The 20,776-nt window shown below is 42.8% G+C and overlaps 1 protein-coding gene across 15 annotated transcripts in view; it reads right to left on the bottom strand.

Annotated features, from left to right (window-relative positions):
* The window catches only part of baz2ba (bromodomain adjacent to zinc finger domain, 2Ba), a 68,634-nt gene that overhangs the window by 12,085 nt on the left and 35,773 nt on the right, over window positions 1-20,776 (bottom strand). For 4 of the 15 annotated variants that reach the window (XM_031728902.2, XM_031728903.2, XM_031728908.2 and 1 more), the window contains exons 3-21: window positions 18,645-18,830; window positions 14,763-14,954; window positions 14,485-14,646; window positions 13,829-14,025; window positions 13,517-13,729; window positions 12,666-13,292; window positions 9,497-10,250; window positions 8,758-9,027; window positions 8,152-8,212; window positions 7,922-8,030; window positions 6,958-7,059; window positions 6,163-6,385; window positions 5,577-5,669; window positions 3,806-3,867; window positions 3,457-3,522; window positions 2,692-2,757; window positions 2,430-2,474; window positions 2,149-2,181; window positions 177-242 (exon numbers count right to left, since the gene is read on the bottom strand). In XM_031728902.2, the coding sequence (XP_031584762.1) occupies window positions 177-242; window positions 2,149-2,181; window positions 2,430-2,474; window positions 2,692-2,757; window positions 3,457-3,522; window positions 3,806-3,867; window positions 5,577-5,669; window positions 6,163-6,385; window positions 6,958-7,059; window positions 7,922-8,030; window positions 8,152-8,212; window positions 8,758-9,027; window positions 9,497-10,250; window positions 12,666-13,292; window positions 13,517-13,729; window positions 13,829-14,025; window positions 14,485-14,646; window positions 14,763-14,954; window positions 18,645-18,828 (3,525 nt within the window). In that variant the 5' untranslated portion in view covers window positions 18,829-18,830. The remainder of the gene's footprint in view (window positions 1-176; window positions 243-2,148; window positions 2,182-2,429; window positions 2,475-2,691; window positions 2,758-3,456; window positions 3,523-3,805; window positions 3,868-5,576; window positions 5,670-6,162; window positions 6,386-6,957; window positions 7,060-7,921; window positions 8,031-8,151; window positions 8,213-8,757; window positions 9,028-9,496; window positions 10,251-12,665; window positions 13,293-13,516; window positions 13,730-13,828; window positions 14,026-14,484; window positions 14,647-14,762; window positions 14,955-18,644; window positions 18,831-20,776) is intronic. The other 11 variants (XM_031728913.2, XM_031728905.2, XM_031728909.2 and 8 more) reach the window with 8 other exon arrangements.

The raw sequence follows: 20,776 nt of genomic DNA, 5'->3' as shown, positions 1-20,776 counted from the left end.
GGCCAGAATCTTTTGACTTGGTAAGTGTGCAGAAAAAAAAATGAATGAAGGGAAAGAGCGCACATAAAGGAGAGGAAGCAGGAATCCATCGAGGGAATAATGACTTAGGCTCTTTTTATGTAGTGGACTGTGCGCCCGTGTGTGTTTCTGCATTTATTTGCGTGCATATGGGCTACCTCTGCTTTCTTGCGAGCCTCAACAGCCTTCATCAGCATTACATGTTGCCTCCTCCTTTCCCTCTCCTAAAGGGGCAAAAAAAAAAAAAACAGGCAAACATTAACAAGCACACGTTGTACATAGAGCAGTCAAGGCCAGCCTTAGTTTATTATGTATTAATGTAAAACTGTGATGCACTAAATTCAGTAGAGGCACCATACTTGAACAAACACAGAACAATGCTTCACATGTATACACTTTCACATGTATGGTGGAAGCATAAGTGAAGAGTACAGTAGTACAATGACAACCAAAAAGCAACACATAGATGCGGTACAAAATAGATGTGATGACAGGCTCAAAAAGAGAAGCAGCTGGAATCGGTGACGGCGCCTCTAAACTAGAGCTGACACAACAAAAGCAACAAAACACTAGTTGCCGGAAGTCATCTGACATGCCACATGTCATTAGAGTTATGATAAAAACAATCAATTCTGCTACATGAATCAATGATATCGCCTTTTTTTTGGACACATCATACCTGTAATATTTAGTAGGGGGTTACAAAGAGGAATGGATTGTGAGGTGTAACTACAAACTGAGCAGTTTCACTTCAGTGGTTTTGGCAGCTTAAGTGTTAGCACAGTATGTGACTGCTGAGGATGAGACGTCTATGTTGTTCTTTGGTGCATGATACACAGTCTACTGCCAAAGGGCACAGGAATCACTGGTGACTGACTATCATTTTATTTGATCTCTTAAGGTTTCCCGCTCCTCCATATCAGGCTGTCATTCCCTCTGTGATCCACCAGAAAGACACAATTGCCACTATTAGGGCTTGCCAAGGACATTTCCAGTTCTCGCTGACTAAAATGGGCTGTTTTGTGAGGACTGTTTTGTCATTGTGATAAACATAACAGGCTAGATGCCAAGCACTCTGCCGCAATATTTCTTTGTGCTTATTTGTTTGATTTATCTACAAATGGAAAACTTGAAAAACGACAGAAAGCCTGTGGCATTCAGCTTCTTCCAATTCATCAAAAACAACGAATACGTTAAAGGCTTTTATGATAATAAACTGCGATAAATCAAGTGAGATACGGCCACACGAGACAACTTTAAACACACGGGATTAAACGCGCTTCCTAATTTTAAACACTGTAGCGCACAAGAGGTTGATGCAGTAATCGGCCTGGTCCACGACAGGAAGGCGAACCTTTAGATTCAGCTGCGACTGTGTGTGTGAGTGTGTATGAGTAAGAAGGGCTACAAGCAGGAGAGCCAGGCCAAAATAAAAAGCTACATAGAACCATACAGTCCCCATGGTGAAGATGATTGTATTCTTGTTCTGGGTTTTTTTCCCCCCAAAGGTCTTTTTTTTTTTTTTTTAAATTCCAAGGTACCCGCACCAAACTGGTGGGAAATCTGCCTGTAAGTGTCTCCACCATGAAGACGAAATGACTCTCAGTAGCTGTTTTCATTCATTGTGCAGAGTATAGGAACAGTGAATGACAGAGAGGCCGGGATGGGGCAGGTTAAAGTCCAGCACTCTGTGGACTGCAGAACAGATGCACGGACGAACAGACACAAGCTCAACGTCTGGGCCGAAATCGTCAAGCACTCACGGGTATCACAGGCTACTCCAATACAACAGTTAGACAATGTATGTGATGGATGGAAACTCCTCGAGCGCACTTTGAGACAGTGAGTGTGGATTGGCTAGCGGTCTTTGCAATGCATTCTGAGTAGAAGGGGAGGATGGGGGGAGGGGGAAAGAAGCTGCCTGGCCACCGTGACAGGGTCAGTTGTCCCTCAGGACGAGCAGATGGAGGCAGCATACTGACTCTTTTTCTCTTTTGTTGGTTTTGCTGGAAAGCCATGCAGAAGAATGTAGTATGACAGCAGCCAGTGCTACACTTAATGCATTGCTATGACAACCATAACACAACCAGTTACACGATGCAGGTGTTAGATGTACAAAAATAAACATACCCATACCATATCTAGTCTATGCCTCTCCAACTCCTGGCAGAGAGAGTTGGCAAAATATTATGGAACAGAAGTAATATCCAATACCAATAAGCAAGGCGTTTAAAACAGAGAAATACTCACATACACACACTCACGCATGCCTATATTTAAATACACAAAGTATAAACACATCCACACACGCACACGCACCTTCAAATTTTTATTCAAGTCTGAGGTAAATGGTTTTATTCAGCAGTAACTATGAGGTTCAAGAGGCTCAGTAAGTTGATTCGAGTGCCTACCTGTTGTTTGAGCATCTCCGCTTGCTGTCTCCTCAACTCTTTCTCCTTGAAGGCGAGAATGAGAAGATGAGAGAAAAATCAATATGCTTCCATTGTATTAATATCGTGAAAAGTACAAATACAGGCTGATGGAAAAGCCCCACAACACGGTACATGAATTATACAATTCATTTAACAGGATTTTTGAAGACAAATAAATAAATAAATAAAGGTATATCACAGTTTTCCATATTTTTTCCAAGAGTTTAATTTGTAAGCATACCTTTATACGCTTTTCAGCCTCCAGTATTTTGGCGTTGGCGGCTTCTTCCTTCTTTTTCCGTTTGGCCTTTGAATAAAGATTAAAGTCAAGAATCACAGAGACGTATATCATTCAGGCACATCAAGTCCAATCAGACTTGGGCTCTGCAGCACTTTAACTGATTGTTTGCAGTTTTCTGGTTTGAGCAAAGATTTCATGCTCCTGAATGCCAGTCAAATTTGTAAAACACAGCAAATGAATAATGTATCTCTTTAACACGTAATTGTGAAAATGTTGAAGCCTCCTGTTAAGAGTGGCTTGCCAACCGTGTCAACTCAAAATTGATTTAGTCCTGCTAAAACACTTTGAAGCTCCTACAGTATAATTGTGTGGCCCTGCATATGTGTGTGTGTTTGTGTGAACGTGTCTGCATCCTTGGATGTGTGTTTGTGTGTGGAAAACAGCACCTTTTTTTTTCCCCTCGACCCACTTATGCTAAACTGTTACTGTTGTCTGATGAAAAAAAAAAAAAAAAGACTTTTCTGTCCAATTTAAATAAGGTCTGAAGAGGCAGCAACAGCCATTTTAATATTCAACAGCCGTCAACCAAGACCAATTTAGCATTAGTTCCATGTGGAATTATGCCTAAGAAGACGCAACTCCCTCCAATGCATGCTGCTGTTCAGTAATGAGCTTTAGGAAGATTAAAACACTATAGACTGAGGGGCTGTAGCTATCCAGGAATGTTCTGCTTAATCAGAGGTGCTGCTGGATCAGATTCTGTACCTCCAAAATTTGCTGCGCTCTGAGTTCCTTCTCCATCCGAATTTGCTGAATACGCTTGATCTTTTCCTGTAAAAAAACCCCCAAAAAACCCCCATAATCTCTTAATATTTTAGACATCCCCAGATAAAATCACTTTCCAACCACTCTATTCCAATTGGGCCGGGCAGAAAGTCACAACAACAAGTTTAGCACTACAAGTAATAATGGTAATTGAAAAGTAAGCTTTAAAGGATCAAAAAATAACAATTCAACATTTCCTGCAGTGCTCACAGGGAGTGTGTGTGTCAGGACACTTAGATAAGGAAAAGAAGGGAAAAATCCAGTCAGCACACCCACAAAGAAGACCCACCTGCTGCTTGAGAATCTTGATCTGTTCCTTCTGCTTCCTTCTCTCCTCTGCTGCCATGATAGCTACAAGAGTCAAATCAGTGTTACATTAGTGTCTAGAAAAATGACCTATAAAAACACGGGCTTCCAACTGTATTCATATCTGAGAGACTCGGAGTTGTTCCGCTTTATTTATTTAAGAGGTCTCACTGAGATCACAATGTATTTTTTAACAAGGCACGGAGAAATTCAGGGGACTAAATTAAAACAGAGTACTGTAAAAATAAGGCCGTGACTCGAAAACAATCGACATGCTCAGACGACCTCGCTAAAATGACACATTTTAATTAGAATCTAAACAACACTGTCAATCCCTTTACATCTACGGCTGTAGGATACAGCAGGTCTCTCACTATCGTGTCTCAATCCTAATTTTCAGGCCTGAACGTTGACATTTGTGCTTAATTTTGGTTAATTTGTGGACATTTATGCTTCGCTTATGCAGGAAATCTCAGCGACCTCATGATCACTTTTGTAGGTCAGGTCTGATAATTACAGATGATAGCTCAATTCATCATGAATCGCTTAACTCAAAACAACTCATACAGACACATGGCCACATCGACTGAAAGAGTCACAAAAAAACCTCTCAGAGCTACTGGAAGGAGCTACAGCTGCAGCTAATTCCAGTTTGAAAAGTTATTTTACGCTTTCATTTATTTGCTTGCTGTCTGTAAACATTAAAACTTGGCCCTGAGTCCTTGTATGAGCCTACTTTGGTCTGTTGTTGTGGTTATTAGCAATGAAGGGAACTAAGGGTGTTAAATATCCCACCAGCCGATGCTCTCTTCACGCCAGTAATGACCATCCAACTTTTTCATCAAGCTCACAGCAGTAAGGTGGATGAAAATGCTGTCTTGTTTAACAAACTGAATGGCACTGTGATTGGCTTTGTTTAATGCTTTTAAGGAGATCTCCACAATCCAATATAGACAGTTTGGGAGATTGATTGTTTATTACTGTTGTCAAGAGACAAACTGGAGCCCAGCTAGTGCCTGGATCGCCCAAGCCATTCTGATCCATGAGAGATCAGAAATCATCGCCCCACCTAGCTAATCAGTATTCAGAATTACCTTTGAACTTGCAGACAGATACATAAACATGAAGGAAAACAAGCTGCCTCAGCGGATTTCTAAGCATTTACAATGCTGGACTGCATCCGTCAGATATTATGACATTATGTACAAAGTAAATAGCAGTGGGCTTAACATGGATCCTTGAGGGACACATTCATTAACAACTGGCCCCACACAGATACACAGCAGCTACATGGTACATCCATAGTTAAGTCACAAGTGGCTGGTATTCATGTTTGGGTCACTTGTGTCAGCACATTTACTCCATGGATTTGAGCTGTCTAGTTGGAAAAGTTAAATTTAAAAAATCAAAGTGATCTTCGGGATTGGGATCAAAATTGTTTCCCCCTGTTTAAATGTTCTGGTGCATTATACATTTCTGAATGTATAACATGTCTAACTACAGCTCTGAATTTAAGCAAGAGCTAAGCAAACAGTCTTGAGATTGGATGCAATAAAGATTAGAGGAGAAAGAAGATTAAAGCTTAAGAAATGATGAAAACAGTTTTGAACCTACATGCAAACAAAGGCTATACAAGCAATATGAGTTCTTGCTGGGCTTTATACTCTGTTGATTTAGATCAAAGTAGTCTGAACTGACCGACTGACCAATTAAATAACCTCCGCCAGCATGTTTACAGCCCTGTACTCTCTTACCTTGCTGTTTCCGAGCTTCTTTGGCTGCACGTGCCAGCGCCTGCTTTTCCAGTTTTCTCATCAGTTTCATCTGTGCCGCCTGACGGGCTATTTCTGCAAAGTGGAAACAAAAGTGCTGTCGGTGAGAAACCTCTGTAGTTGTAACTGGACATATAAATAACTGGGATCGTTCCTAAGGTTTCATTTATAAAGTTTAGCCATTGCAACTATAAACTCAGAGTGATATATTTATCCGTTAGCATTTTTAAAATACTGCAATACAAGTCAAAAGAATTTTACATAGGTAGGGCTGAAAAATCAGGTTTGCAGGGCTTTGCTAAGCAACACAAAGGCACAAAAACAAGACATGTTAACAATGGTGATTCATCTTGACAAGTAATTGTTGTTAGTATTATTCAGATAAAGTAGGTGGCTCAAACAAAAAAGCCTGAAAAGAAAGAAGACAGAAAAAACTTGTCCTTGTGCTAAAAAAAATATTTGAAACTGTGACCCCTCCGCTGTCGTTAGCTACCCGAATAATAGCTGGTTGATGAATGGCACACACACTTATGACAAACATATTTCAGGGCTCATTTCCTCTGCTAACCTTGAGCCTCTAGTTTGCGCAGAAGTTTGACCTGACTGGGACTAGGGCCCTCAGGCGCCAGTGGATCGCCTACATTAGGGGGTCGTCCCTTCCTTCGTCGGTTACCTTTGGCACCTTCGCCTGCTAACTGGCGCTCCGAATTTGGGGGACGACCCCTTCGACCTTCCATTGCCAAAATACGAGGTATGACCTCCTCCTCCTTCAACAGGCTCCACTGTAAACCCTGGAAAAAGGGAGAGAAAAAAAAAGTAGAGAAAGAGAGATTGGGAGGGGTGTGGAGAGATGCAACAGTGAATAACTTGCCAGCATGAATCATTTCATGTGACTAAAGGACAATTAAATCATTAGCTGCTAGGCTCTGATCTGGATGCATTCAGCAGAGACTGAAAATGATATATCATTACATTTTATGTAATTCACAATAAAACACAGGCTAAATAGCAGATTAAATAAGAATTCTGTTTCTCTTGCCCCTCAGCACTGCTGTATTTCTATATTAGCACTTCCTCTATTCTGCTTCCAATTACAAACACACATCCATTTCCTAGTTTATCTCTTTGTGTCACACACAGACATTACATGGAGTATATCAGTGGTCACCTGTGGAAGTAATGTCAGCTGATTATTACATTTCTCCATGCACAGTGCGAGGTCTATGAACTAGGACTACTGAGGGTTTTGGCTGATTCCTACTCATGCCCTGACAGTGACTGCTGCATGAAGCTTTGCCTGCCGCTAGATGAAAAGATGAAGAGGGATCAGGGAAAGAGAGAGAGAGAGATGAAAGGCAGTCACCTGGGGTCCTTCTCTGGCTTCATAGAAGTCACCAACCCTTATCTTTGCACTGAAGCTAAAATTATCACGCGTGATGCCACTTATTCCATTTCTGGATAGATACTACAGAAGAGAAAATAATAATGGCGTTGGTTTAGGCAGAAAAAAAATGAAAAATGTGAAAATTAGCGACATTGAAAAGCAACTGGGAGGCACTAGATGGAAGGGAGTCTACGGTTACAGTGCATCTGTGCAGTGCTGCTAATCGTTATAAAAGCCAGGGGACAAAAAAAAAAAAAAAAAAAAAAAAAAAAAAAAGAGCAACAGCTCTCAGGAGGGAAAAATGGTTCTGACCTTGGGGTGCACAATTCAGGCCCTTTCTTATTTATCTGTGGCATCGCCAGGCTTTTACTGCCTACTGCCTGACTAGCAGCGAGTGGATGTTACTGCATAGAGTTTTTTTCTTTTTCTGTGTGTGTGTGTGTTTGCACGACAACACTCAAAAGGGAGTTTAGACAATCTGCGTGTTTGTGCTTTTGATGAAACAAACAAAGAAGGCCGCGGGTCATATTAAATTGTACAAATGGGGCCAAAGTCGTGCATCCCAACACTAACCATTAATCATTCGGCGGGGAGGGAGAAGGAGAGGTGAAAAAAGTGGCACAAGAAGTGAATCTAAGAATATCATCTGTCACTATTATGGTCACAGAAAGCAGGGAGGGTGGAGGCGTGGGGTGGGGGTTTGGAGGGACAGCTGGAGCAGTAGCATAGATAATATAGAACAAATCCTGATACATAAGCATTTCTCTGAGCAACGTGGATGAGCGGTTTTGCTGTTATTAGAGGGGGAAGAAAATCCTTCCATGATAAATCATAAACCATCCCACAGTAGTCGCTGTTACAAACAAAACTGCTCATCTTTTTGCCCAAAAAGAATCTGTATCACGGATTCAAAGCGCGCTGTGAGGCCGTGAGGCCCAGGTACCTTCATCACATCTGGGTACTGCCTCAGTTTCTTGCCACAGGGGGCATAGTAGGCCACCTCGCCCTGCGGCCGTCCAGCCACCGATTTGATTCTAGTTTCCCTTCGCCACCTAGGTTTGGGAGAAGGAATAAATAACACTGATGTTAACAACAAATAAGAAATAAGTACATCTGTGGCTGCAGCAAAATGTAACCTGAGTGGCTTTGTTGAAATCCGTCACTTATACATACCCTAACTCCAGAGGTATCATCAACTCCTTCTCATCCATCACCCTCTTCCGCTTTCCTAAACCTGTGGAGAGACGGTTTAATGTTCAGATTTCCTTAACTTAAGAAATTTACTAACACCATATGTCTATGGTATATATATTTAGACACATTCAAAAGTGTGAGCACACAAAACACACATGAGAGAATATGTCACTTAGAGTAGCAGACTGGAAATGTCTGCTTGAAATATTTCCGGCAAGCTGCACTTATATCCTATTTTTTCTGATCTGGGTAATCTCTTTGCGTTGAAAAAGGCAGAAATTAACCTTGTTGCTGTGCCAAACAAGTTGTCGAGACTCTCGGGCATGGCCCTGCAGGACCTCAAAGCTTTGGGTAAGCTAAGACAACCAACTGCTTTCTTCGTGCCTTTCTAAATGTAACAATCTCTTCATCTGAGGCTGATGGGAATATACTCCCTCTGGGAAAAATAATTTACTCCAGCATTATACTACAGTGTTGTTTGTGAGACTGAAAAGACTTTTTATCCAGCAAGAGACAGCCTACTAAAACTCATCCTTCACCTCTTGCTTTAATACTTTTCCCAATCCAGCATTTTGAATACATTACCTAACGGAGAGGCTAGGCTACAGGAGGAAGAGCCTGGAGAGCTGTGATAGGCCAAGGCACTGGAGCTGGTGGCAATGGTGGGAGTCTTGATGACCTGGAGGTTGAGTGGTGAGCAGCTGGTGGCGGTGTGATTCGTTGAGGTGTTCAGTAGTTCTGGGCCTTTGGTTAGCCTGTGGGGAGTCATCTCCTTCTTAGATGATCCAGATGGCAGCAGCTTTAACTCCTTCACCTTCTTCCCAGAGATGTCACTGTCCGAGTTGGTGTCAGACTCTGAAATTGGACACAAGTGTGCAAAGGAGGTGAGGAGTTAAAAAACAGAGAGGCATCAAGTCACCAAAGTGGATTAGCATTTAATATCTTTTTTTAATGACTGGATTTTTTTTATTTTCTTAAACAACTGCACAGACATAACCAATTATTTTATTAGTTCATCTGCCAAAACACAACTTAAAAGAACTGTTCAGAGTTATTATTTTTTGTTCAAGCAAAAATGCACACTATTTAGGAATCACAGCTTCTGAGCTGTGAGATTGTAATGCTTTTCTTTGTCCTATATGATAGTAACTTCAGCTTGACCTGTGGTTCCTCTCCAGCACTGGTATTAAACTGACTGACTAATCTAAATAATTAGAAGAGTAATCCGTAATTAATATAGTGGTTAGCTGTCAGCCCTGATTTTTATCTTCAGCTCCTTTTTTTAATTGTGAAAGTTACATTCACTGCCGTAGAAGGTACCAACCTGACAGACTATCATCTGAGTCCTCTTCATCCTCTTCCTCCTCAAGATCGTCATCCTCCTCATCATCATCATCTCCTGAGTCATCAGATTCCTTGTTGGCTGGGAGACCAGCTGTGGGGTTACATGTCCCAGGGATCCCCACTCCAGGAATTCCAACTCCAGGGATACTAACTCCAGGAATCCCAATCCCAGACTCTCCTCCTCGAAACAGATCTACTAGAGACTGTACCAGATGGTTCTGAGAGAAGCCCTTCCAGGCAGCTAAAGGGTCTGCTTGTCCCTGTCCCTGTCCCTGTCCTGGTGTCTGTCCCTTCCCCTTGGCGGTCTTGTTCTTTCTGGATCCATGGCCTGTTGTAGCATGGGGTGAGGTAGTGGGGGGCTGTGACGGAGGCCCAGCCTGGCCGGCTGCCTGGGTCCTGTTTGCCCCTGTGCTCAGATTGACAGGCATCGACCCAGCATCAGCGTCACGCTGAGGGGACTTGCCTTGAGAGGCAGAGTCTTTGCGAGGTTTGGAGATGAGGGCCAAAGGTGCGTCCTGAGTGGTGCTTTGGATGACTCCATTTGGGTGATGGGGTTCAGGGAGCCCCAGCAGGGCACTTGAAAGGAAGAGGTTGGAGTGATTGTTCTGGGGTGGAGGAGGCGGGACGGGTGGCAATGGCGATGAAGACAGAGATGTCCTCTTGGGAGATTTGTTTGGCCCCTGCTGCTGCTTCTTTAGCTCAGCTGGGAACGTCTGCCCTTGGGACATGAGAGTCTGGGAACAGAGGAGTAGGAGGAGAGAGGCAGAGAACAAGGAGAGGTATGGAGTCAGGGGGAGGGACAGAGAGGGAAACACAGAATGGGAACAACAAAGAAAGGTTAGGAAAAAAAACAGCAAAAAAATGGGACAAAGTGGAGTTGCTTTAGCTGTCAGTTCACATCACTGCTGATTGTTTGAGCAGGTGACAAAACTACAATGCTGAACACTGGTACAGTTAACTGTGTCTAAGCTTCTTTTAGGGAAACAAAAAGAACATAAATGCAATAACCAAAGGCATTGTTCTCGGCCAAGTTTACAGAAAAGAGACACTGTGTATCTCTCTAAAATTGTAATTACTTGTCTGCACATTTGAAAAGCTCCATCATCATTATCACCATACAGCTAGACATGTTTGCCTTTTGTTTTGGTTTGTTTTTTTATTTGTTTTTATTTTTTTCACAGCGAGGACCAGCTTGGCTCAATCGGTGTTTAAGCAAAGGCAGGTTAGACTTTAATGTTGCACTTTCAACTGGATGTGATATGAAGTGAAACAAATCAATTTCACAGACCATGAAATACAGTAACAGTGCTGAAAACCACAGGGGGAATTTGGCTTGCTCTAAACTTCTCTATACTGGTAAAAACAAAAAAGGGAAATGATTTCTACAGAATAAGCTGATCCCAATAAGTTTAGCTTATTGATCACGGTGCTGTCGTTCATATTTCATCTGGGGAAATCGAATTTGTAAAGTGAAAAGCAAATACAAATGTCAATTTTTACAGCATTTCATCTGAAATCAGGAAAACCATAAATAATACAGTGGAATCCGTGCACAAGCAATGGCTGCCTCAGGAAGGTAACAAGACTAAAGGCATTATCTGTGTCATCTCTACAGCAGTATGCGAGATGTACCCAATGCAAATTAATCAAACAAATCTGAAAAATATGATTTAAAAACTTGAAAGTTTAAAATTTTAAAAAGTCAATGTTCATAAAAGAGGAGATTTTAACTTAATGAAGCATGCTTGGCCAGCATCCGCTGCAAACTACTGGCTGCGGAAGTGATCATCAAATAAACCAACACACTATGAAAGCTGGAAGGAAATCTTTATCAACATACGTGCTAAATTAAACTGGAAGGTCTCCTGTGCTTTTACTATAACACTATAGGATAACAGTAAAACTGCTGAATAATAAATATTTTGAATAATTCTGATGGTCAGTATAAACTGGCAACTACCCCTTTGTACAAATGTCATAGTTCACAATAGCAGCGATGACATTAAAGTTTGATGCAAGCGTTTTTTCCTCTCCCCGCATCATAACAGAAACTCGTGACCTTCGCAGAAAAAAATACAAAAAGAAAACTTCTTGGTAATAACACCAAATTAAAGGAAAAGCCAGCATAAAGCTACCATAAAGCAAACACTTTGTGCTAGACTCTGGAGTCTACTGAAAGGAAACGCATATATTCCAAAAGATATTCCACTATTTGGTGTTTTGCACATGTCAGCCCCAAAATCCTTAGAGTTATTCATTTCGATTGAGATCTAATGACTGTCAAGGTAACAGCATATAATCTCACATCATTTTCATGCTCTTCAAACCATTTAGTGATGCCTTGTGCCCCATCGAGTGAGAATTGTCATCCTATTCAATTTGTTTTTAATGATAGGATAAAGATAACCACTCAGAACAACTTTGTATTGACTCACAGTGACCTTGACGTGCCCTCTAGAAGGACAAGTGGACCACAGTGCCAGCAAAAACCTTCATACCATAACAGGCTGACCAGATTCCCCTACTGCACAGAATCAATCACTGTTTCTTTTTTTCCTTTAATTTGTCACATCTGTATCCAGATAGCTTAGATGTTTAGTTGCTGTTCTATGACAATCCCAGTGCAATACAAGTAAAAAGAGAAAAAGAACAAAAGTAATGCATCTACTATACAAAACAAAGATGCTGACTGATGTCCATTTGCAGCTGTGAGATTCAGCTCCAGGCCATGTTAATTTTGATGAGGCTGTTTGGCACTTGTTTCCCTTTGATATAAAATCCCAGACTGGTATGTAAGAGAAACTGTAACAGTTATGATTTTCTTTTTAATTGACTGCGCAGCTACACTAACAGATCTGTAGCTGTCTGGAAACTGTTTGGATTCTGTCTTAAATAAATTTTGAAAACGGCCACCAGATTTTAAAAAAAGAGAGAGAGAGAGGCTGGTTATGGTATGGTAATGATGAGGGAAAAGAGATAAACAGAACTGCAGATCTAACTGTGTACTCAGCTCCACTGAATAATTTCATTATTGTCAATTTGTTGTTAGTAACTTTAATCAGTAAAGCGGAGTGTGCAGCAATATTTTTCTGACAGGATACTGTGTGCGTGAATGACATTATTTAACTGATGTTATCAGGCAGGCTTACCTGTCGCAGCCTGAACTCATTGATCTGCGCTAGTGAAGCTTCCAACAGTTTCCTTTTGTTGGATTTGGCGGTGCCAGAGACAGAGTGCTTTGGTGGCTTCAGTGAGGACTTCTGGGAGCTTGTTAAAGATGAGGTCAAACCAAAAGGTTTTGGGGAGGTAGACATCGGGAGAGTCGAGCGGGGTGGAGAGGGAACTGAGAGAGGCTTAGGGGAGGAGCAGAGGGAGAGGGGAAGGTGCGGAGGGGAGTTGGAAGGCAGCAGCTTGGGAGGTTTGGGAGAAGCGGTGCTGGACGGTGCCTTTGGAGATGTGGTGAGCGCTATGGGGGAGGAAGACGGTGACGACTCCCTGCGGGGTTGAGTGAGGAGTGCCAGGGGCTTTGAGTTGGCAGCCAGGCCAGTGGACTGGATCACACTAAAGTGTTGCTTTGGTCCCTCTGTCCGGGACCTGGAGCTGTGAAGAGCCAGCGGTGAGGTTTGGGACAAGGCGGGAGGAGAGACAGAGCAGGGTAAGGGCACGAGGGTCGGGGGATTGGAGGGGACCTTTTGGGCCTGGGTGCCTTTCTTTCTGTTGGCATCCCCAGAGAGTGGTCTGTCATTCTTTGCAGTTCCAGTGCTGGGTATCAAAACCTGGTGCGGGCATGAAATAAAGAACTGTTAGAACAAAGGCTCTCTCTGTGGTATGCGATAATTTATTTTAATTCATTCAACATTGTGGGCACTATTTTAGTGAATGAAAGCACTGCGCACCAAGTGCAGTCAAGTGCACCATGTGGAGCAGCTGAGGGCGCAGTGGCCTCCTTCTTTTCACCTTCACTTTCCTGTTTTTACTCGTTTGGACATTTCCTCTTTACCTTTGTTTTCTTCTTTGTCCGCTTCTCTGTGTCAGACAGTTCGCTGTGTTTGTCCTCTTCTTCGTCGTCCTCGTCATCGTCATCATCGTCTTCATCATCCTCTGCTAGGTCTTCCAGATCACTGCTGAGGGACCCGTCACTTGAGCTGTCTGATGATGTGCCTGACTCACTATTGCTCACCATAGAAGTGTCAGCTGTCTTCTTCCTTGGTTTCTGAATTGAGAAAAAAAAGGCATTGTAAAAATCAGCTTCACTGTGCAACACAAACTGGCTTATTTCAAATTAAGGAGTAATTTTGATCTCAGCACTGACCTTCTCTTTAGGTTTCTGAGTCGTCTTTTCCACCATCTCTGTGGGATTGTTCTGAGGGCTGCTACGCTGGCTATTAGCAGGGTCTGAATTTTTGGTTGGCTTGGTTGGTGCCTGAACAGGAGCCGGACTCGCAGAAAAGCTCCCTGATTGTGTGACGGGAGGGCAGGCCCCGCTTCCATTCACTGCACCATTCACCCCTAGAAACACAAATTCTGCTGTATTACTAATCAGCTTCATCTCTCCTAAGAACTTTCCAACAAGCGATAATGGAATATGTGGAACTAACAGCAGATTGAAATAAGGCTAATAAAAATATTGATTTATACATGTATCTCATCTAACATGCGAGCTGTGCGAGGCGCAAGCCCAACACGAGTGGTTTACATAATAAAAGATAAATTAAAAGATACTGTGAAATTAAAAGAGTGCCAGAAACAGAGATTACGAGAGGGAACATAAGGGAAAGAGCGGGGAGATAGAGGTTAACAGAATCACTAAGTGAGGACTGAAAGTCATTAAATCTGACTTGAAAAAGAGAAATCTCATCATAGGGCAAAGTGGATTTAGGTTGTGGAAGAAGATGCACAGATAGTGATTATGGGAGGGTTAGGGGGAAGACTGAGCAATGAAAAGAAGCTCCCGGGACAGCGCTGTACCTTTAGGTGCAGCATGGCTATTCTTGCCGGGCATCCTGATCGGAACAGGACTGGCGCTGTGATTGGACTGAATGTGAGGGGCGAAGAATGGGGGAAAGCCGATGAAAGAGGGGAGAAAGGCAGCAGCTCCCCGTCCATGGGCTTCGGCAGCTCGCCACCACTCTGTCGGGTCAGAAAGTAGAGGAGAGGAGACGAGAGGAGAGGAGACGAGAGGAGAAGATTAAAGGTATAGTCCCCTTAACCAACTGCTACCCAAAATTCAAATGTCATCCTCTTACCAGAGAGGGCTCCTAGTTGGGGATGGGCAGCCAGAGCAGCTGACATGCCTAGAGAGCCCAGGCCTCCAAACTCCGGCCTGCCTGCTCCGGCAGTGTAGAGGGCTCCAAATGCTGGGTGGTTGACCAGAGGGAAGGCACTTGACAATGTGGAGCCAATGAAGGGCTGCTCTCCTGCTGCTCCAAACAGACGGCCTAAGATAGATCCGAACCAAGAAGGACATGTCCAAATGTTTTAAAGTACACTCCACAATAAAAGGGTGTGGATAAGAGCTCAAAGGCACAGTGAAACAAAGCAACAGGTGCAGAAAATTTTTCACCATTTGATCTAATTTTAAGTTAAAGATTGACATGTTCCCTTTACCAGAAACTGTCCTGTAAAAGGAGAAATGATGCATTTCCGCCAGATCTTCAGATGTTAAAATAAAACAAAGTAAGTAAACAGCTGTTTTAAGAGGACAAGTTGCTCATTCGTTACGGGTATTATTTTGTTGCTGATAGCTGATAGTATTAAACGGCTTTTTAAAGCAGTTGTTTCAGTTTGAGATAGTGACAAACAACTCCTATACGACAGGATTAAAAGATGAATTCCACGCAGAAGATAAATTTTGCTTTGAAGTGACAAAAATGCTTAAGACTAAATTTTACTACTTGTACATATTTAATATTTTGTGTTACGTAAAGTTCAATTTTGACATTAGTGCACAGCTGGTTTGACAGTTGTTTATTACACCTTACTGCCCTACTGTTAGCTCTGTATATGTTTATTTGTACAGACTGAGAAGTCTATTCTCAATTACATCTCTGAGCTCTTGATGTAAGAATCGACAGAGTGTAAAAACTAGATTTAAACAGCTTTTGAAGATGTCGCTTCTTATCCACCTGACTATAGAGGAATTAAATACAGAACAACTGCCTTCTGTGTGTGTAGAAGAATTAACTTCAAATTTTGCTTTCACAGAGTGCTCGTTGCACCTAAATTTAAACGGCAGCCATACTGTTTCTGAGCCTGACACACCAGCACTTCAATCTGACTCTCACGCATATACCATGAAACATGCACATTTAGATTACAGACCATGCTGTCATAATCCTATTCCGGCATAGAGCCACTTGTTTATTGCAATTTTTTTTTTTTAGTTTAAAATGACTGTCAGAATATGTCGCACGGTAACAAAGACTGGATAGTCCCGGTGAGAGAAAGAGGAGCATGCATACGGTGTAAAAAGCTAACCTCCTTCTATCCTTTTGGCATTCAATTTCAGCAGAGAAGAATACTTCATCAACATCATCATCGTCTAGCGTTTTCCTGAGCACAATCATTTCTGGCAGGGGCGACTGCCACGTATTACCTCCTCCCAGAGTCAGATGCAATTTGGTGTGAGCATATTTCATGCAAATTCAATTTCTATTCCAGAAAAGGAGAGCAAGTCTGCTTGATGCCTCTGCATAAGCCAGGTAATACACATGCAAAAAAAATAGAAAGAAAGAAAAAAAGAAAGAAAAAGTGATGACTGAAGAAAAGGAAAGTGTTGTGCACAGTGCGGATGAAAATGTCAAACTACTATACACATGCACACAGAAATGTAAAGCAGAGTGACACGGAAGAGGAGTGTTTTCAGAGCTAATGCAGTACATGATCTAATAGTATGGCCAGTTACATGTGCTCTATAGCAAGAAAAAAAACCCAAAACACTAGAGAAGACTATGAAATGAGTGTGAATCCAACTGTTTGCACGTATGTGGCCATACCAGGAAAGCTGGCAGGATGAGAGTATAGCCCTTTGTGTTGGCGCCAAGGCCCTTCTCTGCCACAAGACAGCAAAATCTGCCTTTTGAATGGCATTAGAATATGCTGAATATGTAGAGCCCGCCTTGCCAGTGTCAGCTAGTGGATACGAAGATAAACGACTGCAATGCAACCCCCAGAAAGGCCAGCCACAGCATTCGCTTATGCCTGGGGTGCCCACCTCTCTTCCCCCCCACCCCCCCGCACACCCCCTTCTTTTCTAGGCAACACAAAGTGACATCTGCAAATGCCTTTTCAATATTAATGCGGGCTTCCAGAAGGCGAATAATTAAATCTAAAAATTTGAAGCGAGAAAGAGGCACGGGAAAGACATACCTTGGATTACCTACTCGCTCTTCCTCACCCCCCCTTTCTCCCTCTCTCTCTCTCTCTCTCCCCCCCGCTCCCTCGCCCTCTTTCTCATTCTGTTTCAATCCTTCCTCCACTCTGACAAACTGCACCGCCTGCTTTTTTCATGTTTGGATGCTGCCGAAGGGGGATTAATTTGTTGTTTGTTGCAGTCAATCAAATTTCCACAGACAGATTTAAGTTAATTGCATCCGTGAGTTGATCCCAGAAGGAGAGAGTGCTACAAGCGCAGATCAGCTTTTATTCTCCAAGTGATATCCTCATCAATGACACATGCACACACACATAAACAGGAGTCCATGTATTTCTTTTTTTTTTAACTTTTTCATGCGTTCTTCAGATTCTTTTTCTTAAGTGTTATTGGCACACAGGCAAAGGACGATGAATCGATGCCCGCACAGTCTGTGATGATTCTATATCGGTATTAACATATATTTATACCGATGGTATCTGCTCACAATATACACTTGACATGTTCTTGCTGTTCTGCATGAGAATGTTTTTGCTTTTAATTGTGATTCAAGTTGCAAAGGCTTTACTCCACTACAAGTTTGAGCTAAAGCACACACACACTGAACAAGGCACCGTGTGTGAAATGAAGACGAACTGCTTGCTTGATTTCCCACAAAGCACAGCAAAAGTTCAGAGCTAACAGTCTGCCTCTCAGCATTTCATTTGATGCTCAGTCCAAAATCGCTTATCTAGAAAATCTGAGCACGCGTAATGGCACACAGGGATAAGAGGGATTTATAATGCATAAGAAGGAGACACTCCTAATGGCTTCTTCTTTGGGGCAACATTGAGGATATGGAGGACAAAACAACAGGCTTCATTTTCTATCCTCTCTACTTCTTCCTTTTCTCGTAACAGAGAGAAAACACAACAATCATGGAGAAAGCTAGATATCCTATTCCCTACTCAGTGCGATGGTGGTTTTGTTTGCGCGTGTGTTTGTGTGCGTTTGTGTGTGTGTGTGTGTACATAACAGGCCTACGAAAAAAACAGCAAAAACAGCAAGACATTAAGAGATGAGGAGAACGAAAGTATGAGCAAATGATTCACTCTCACACAAGGGATATTTGAAAAACGCACTGAGATACAACAGATACACACACTCACACCATATATACACACTCCTCTTTGCCTAATGGCTTTGACCAATACATAGAAAGGCGGCTGGATGCTGGACAGGGATGACTAGACACTGAGTGGCTAACAAATGTTAAATCATGCAGGCAGAGGCTCTTTCTCTCTCTCTTTCTCACACACAGACACACACATACACACACATGCATCCATGCACAGTGGCGTGCTGAGCCTGACTCTGAGGCAGCTGGAGCCAGAGAGCTGAAGGTTGTCAGGAGACATGGCGAAGCATGTGTGTGTTTCTCACACAAAAGAGCCCCCTAATTGTTTGGGATTCATTAATGCAGCAGCTTTTCAATTGCAACCCAAGCTGTCAGGAAAAAAAAAGAGAAATCCATGTAACTGGAAGAGAGGTGTATTCACACCGGCTGCAAAATAACTGTGTAATTAACACTGGAAAAAACTCATTTTTCATGGTAAAGAAATGAGGAAGATTCTGAATGCTATCGAGACATGAAGGCGGCCATATTTCGGGGCATCTTGTTATGGTTATGTGAAAACTGTTTGCACCGTGTGTTGGTATTTTTCCTCCTCTGTACGCACGGTTTCAGAGACAGAAGATTGACACAACTGTTTCTTACCAGAGGCGCTGAGGGTGGATCCCAGTGCTGAGGGGCTCGGGGCCAGGCTGCTCTTAGAGTGCGGAGCAGGCGATGACGAAGAGGAAGAAGAAGAGGATGAGGATGAGGAAGAGGCCGCAGGGGAGGAGGTGCGAGCAGCAGACAGGGTGGGCGCAGGGGAGACCAGCCGCTCTCCAGACTCCATATCTGTCAAACACAATCCAATCAGCAGGGTTACAATAGGAAAGCACACCCACCCGTACACTGACAAACACATACACTTAAATGCGTACACACAACTGCATACTGTGCCCCCCCCAACACACACATTCGAGCACGCCCATGCACAAGCGCACCCACACACACACACATACCTCCTGACACTTTTCCTTTCACATCTCACTTCCCCTGAACAATATTTCCATTTAGCCATGCTCACTGGCTCCCAGCCTCTATTGATTCAATATGGGGTAGGACGGAGGATGACATGTTTAAGGACTCTGATAAGGGACAACAAAGCAGGTTTCACATTTTGATGCAGGAACATGCCCCTGCTGAGAATCTGTTCCACAGTAGGACGGCCACTTTTTACAAGAAACTTGCTCTGGTGAGTTTGAAGTGGGACAGTTGAAATGACAAAGGTTAGGCAAAATGTCAAACACAACATAGACGAATAACACGTTTGTCACTTTTCCTGTAACTCGCGGGGACTCAGACGCGTGTGGAAACTCACACGTGCTTGTACCTGCGTTTTACAAACAGGATCCCTTTACACAACCCTGATAAAAAATAAAAAATAAAAAAAAGTCATTCAAATTAAAAGAGCTCTTTGAGGCCTTTAAAGACAGCATTACTCTCTGCCTCCTTTCACTTGGAACCAGAACTAAATGGATAGGCTTTTAGATGATTGGTGCATTAACCAACACGGTAGCTTTTTTCCATTATCGGTTTCACAGAGTTACCATGCCAGCCATTATCAACCAACCAACAACACAAACCCTCACAAGAAACATTTGGCCATTCTGCAGCCAAATATTTTACTTACATTATTCAGCTTTAATCCCCTTTTGCTTACAACTGAGAACACAATGTGGCTATGCCCACACAACCGCTGACTTGTGGAGGCAAACAAATATAAAACACACACATTTACACACACACACACACACACGTTCACACATTACAGCCCCCACTGCAGACAGACACACACATACACAAAAATCGCCTCCCCTGTCTATCACATCAACCTGACTCTTTTTCTCTCTTCTCCTTTTCCATATCCCTCTGCCTGACACTAATCCAGGACTGAAAATCCCCTTCAAAAGCACAGTTTGCAGATTGTGTTTTACAGGCAGGCTTTGTTATTGTGTCATTACACATAAACAGTCTCTGCCTCCATCTCTCTTTCCCTCTCTCTTTCGCCTTCTCTCTCGCTCCTGCCACCCCTCCGCCACCCTCCCTCCCTCTCTCCTCTGCAGTGGGAGCAGAGCCACTGATTAAATCTCTGAGACAAAAGCTGCTATCCTCTGAATATCAAGTATCAGCCTTTCGCCAGGAGCAACACTGACAAGAGAGAGAGAGAGCGAGAGAGAGAGAGAGACGCGGATGACAAGAAAACCTGCTGCAGTCCACGGGGAGGAGGCTGGTGTGCCATCGGACTTGGGCAGCCATCCCCGCCACTGCTGCAGTGAAAAAGAGGGTGGCTGTGCAAATAAGAGCAAGGTCAAAGGTCCTTTGACTTGTATCTCACGCGAGGTGACAGGATGTGGGTTAAAGAGACAAATTATCAACCTTAACAGGCAGTGAATGAATGTTACATGTTAGTTACAAGAATACATTTCCAGCTGAGTGAAGATGGGGAGTTTATCCTAATTTCAAACCCACCCCACCCGCCCAAAAAGAAACTGTTACCTCTGTGCTACACTTTGTTGCATGAATGGCTGTCACACTCTATGCTCCTTCACTCTGGCTGTCACCTTTTAAATGTCAGGTCAGGGTGTAAAGAAAAAAAATGGAAAAAGGATTCTTCCACAAGATTTAAAGAAAAAGTGACTTTTCTGTATTTGCGTCTGGCAAAAAAAAAAGAAAAAAAAAGCAAGTATCATCAAAAGTGTTGTGAAAATGGAGAGGAGCTGTGGCCCTTCATAATTATC

Source organism: Oreochromis aureus, linkage group 1 (genome assembly GCF_013358895.1).
Source record: "Oreochromis aureus strain Israel breed Guangdong linkage group 1, ZZ_aureus, whole genome shotgun sequence".
NCBI lineage: Eukaryota > Metazoa > Chordata > Actinopteri > Cichliformes > Cichlidae > Oreochromis > Oreochromis aureus.
The sequence above is the reverse complement of the archived record's forward strand: the minus strand, read 5'-3'. Positions and strand labels throughout refer to the sequence as shown.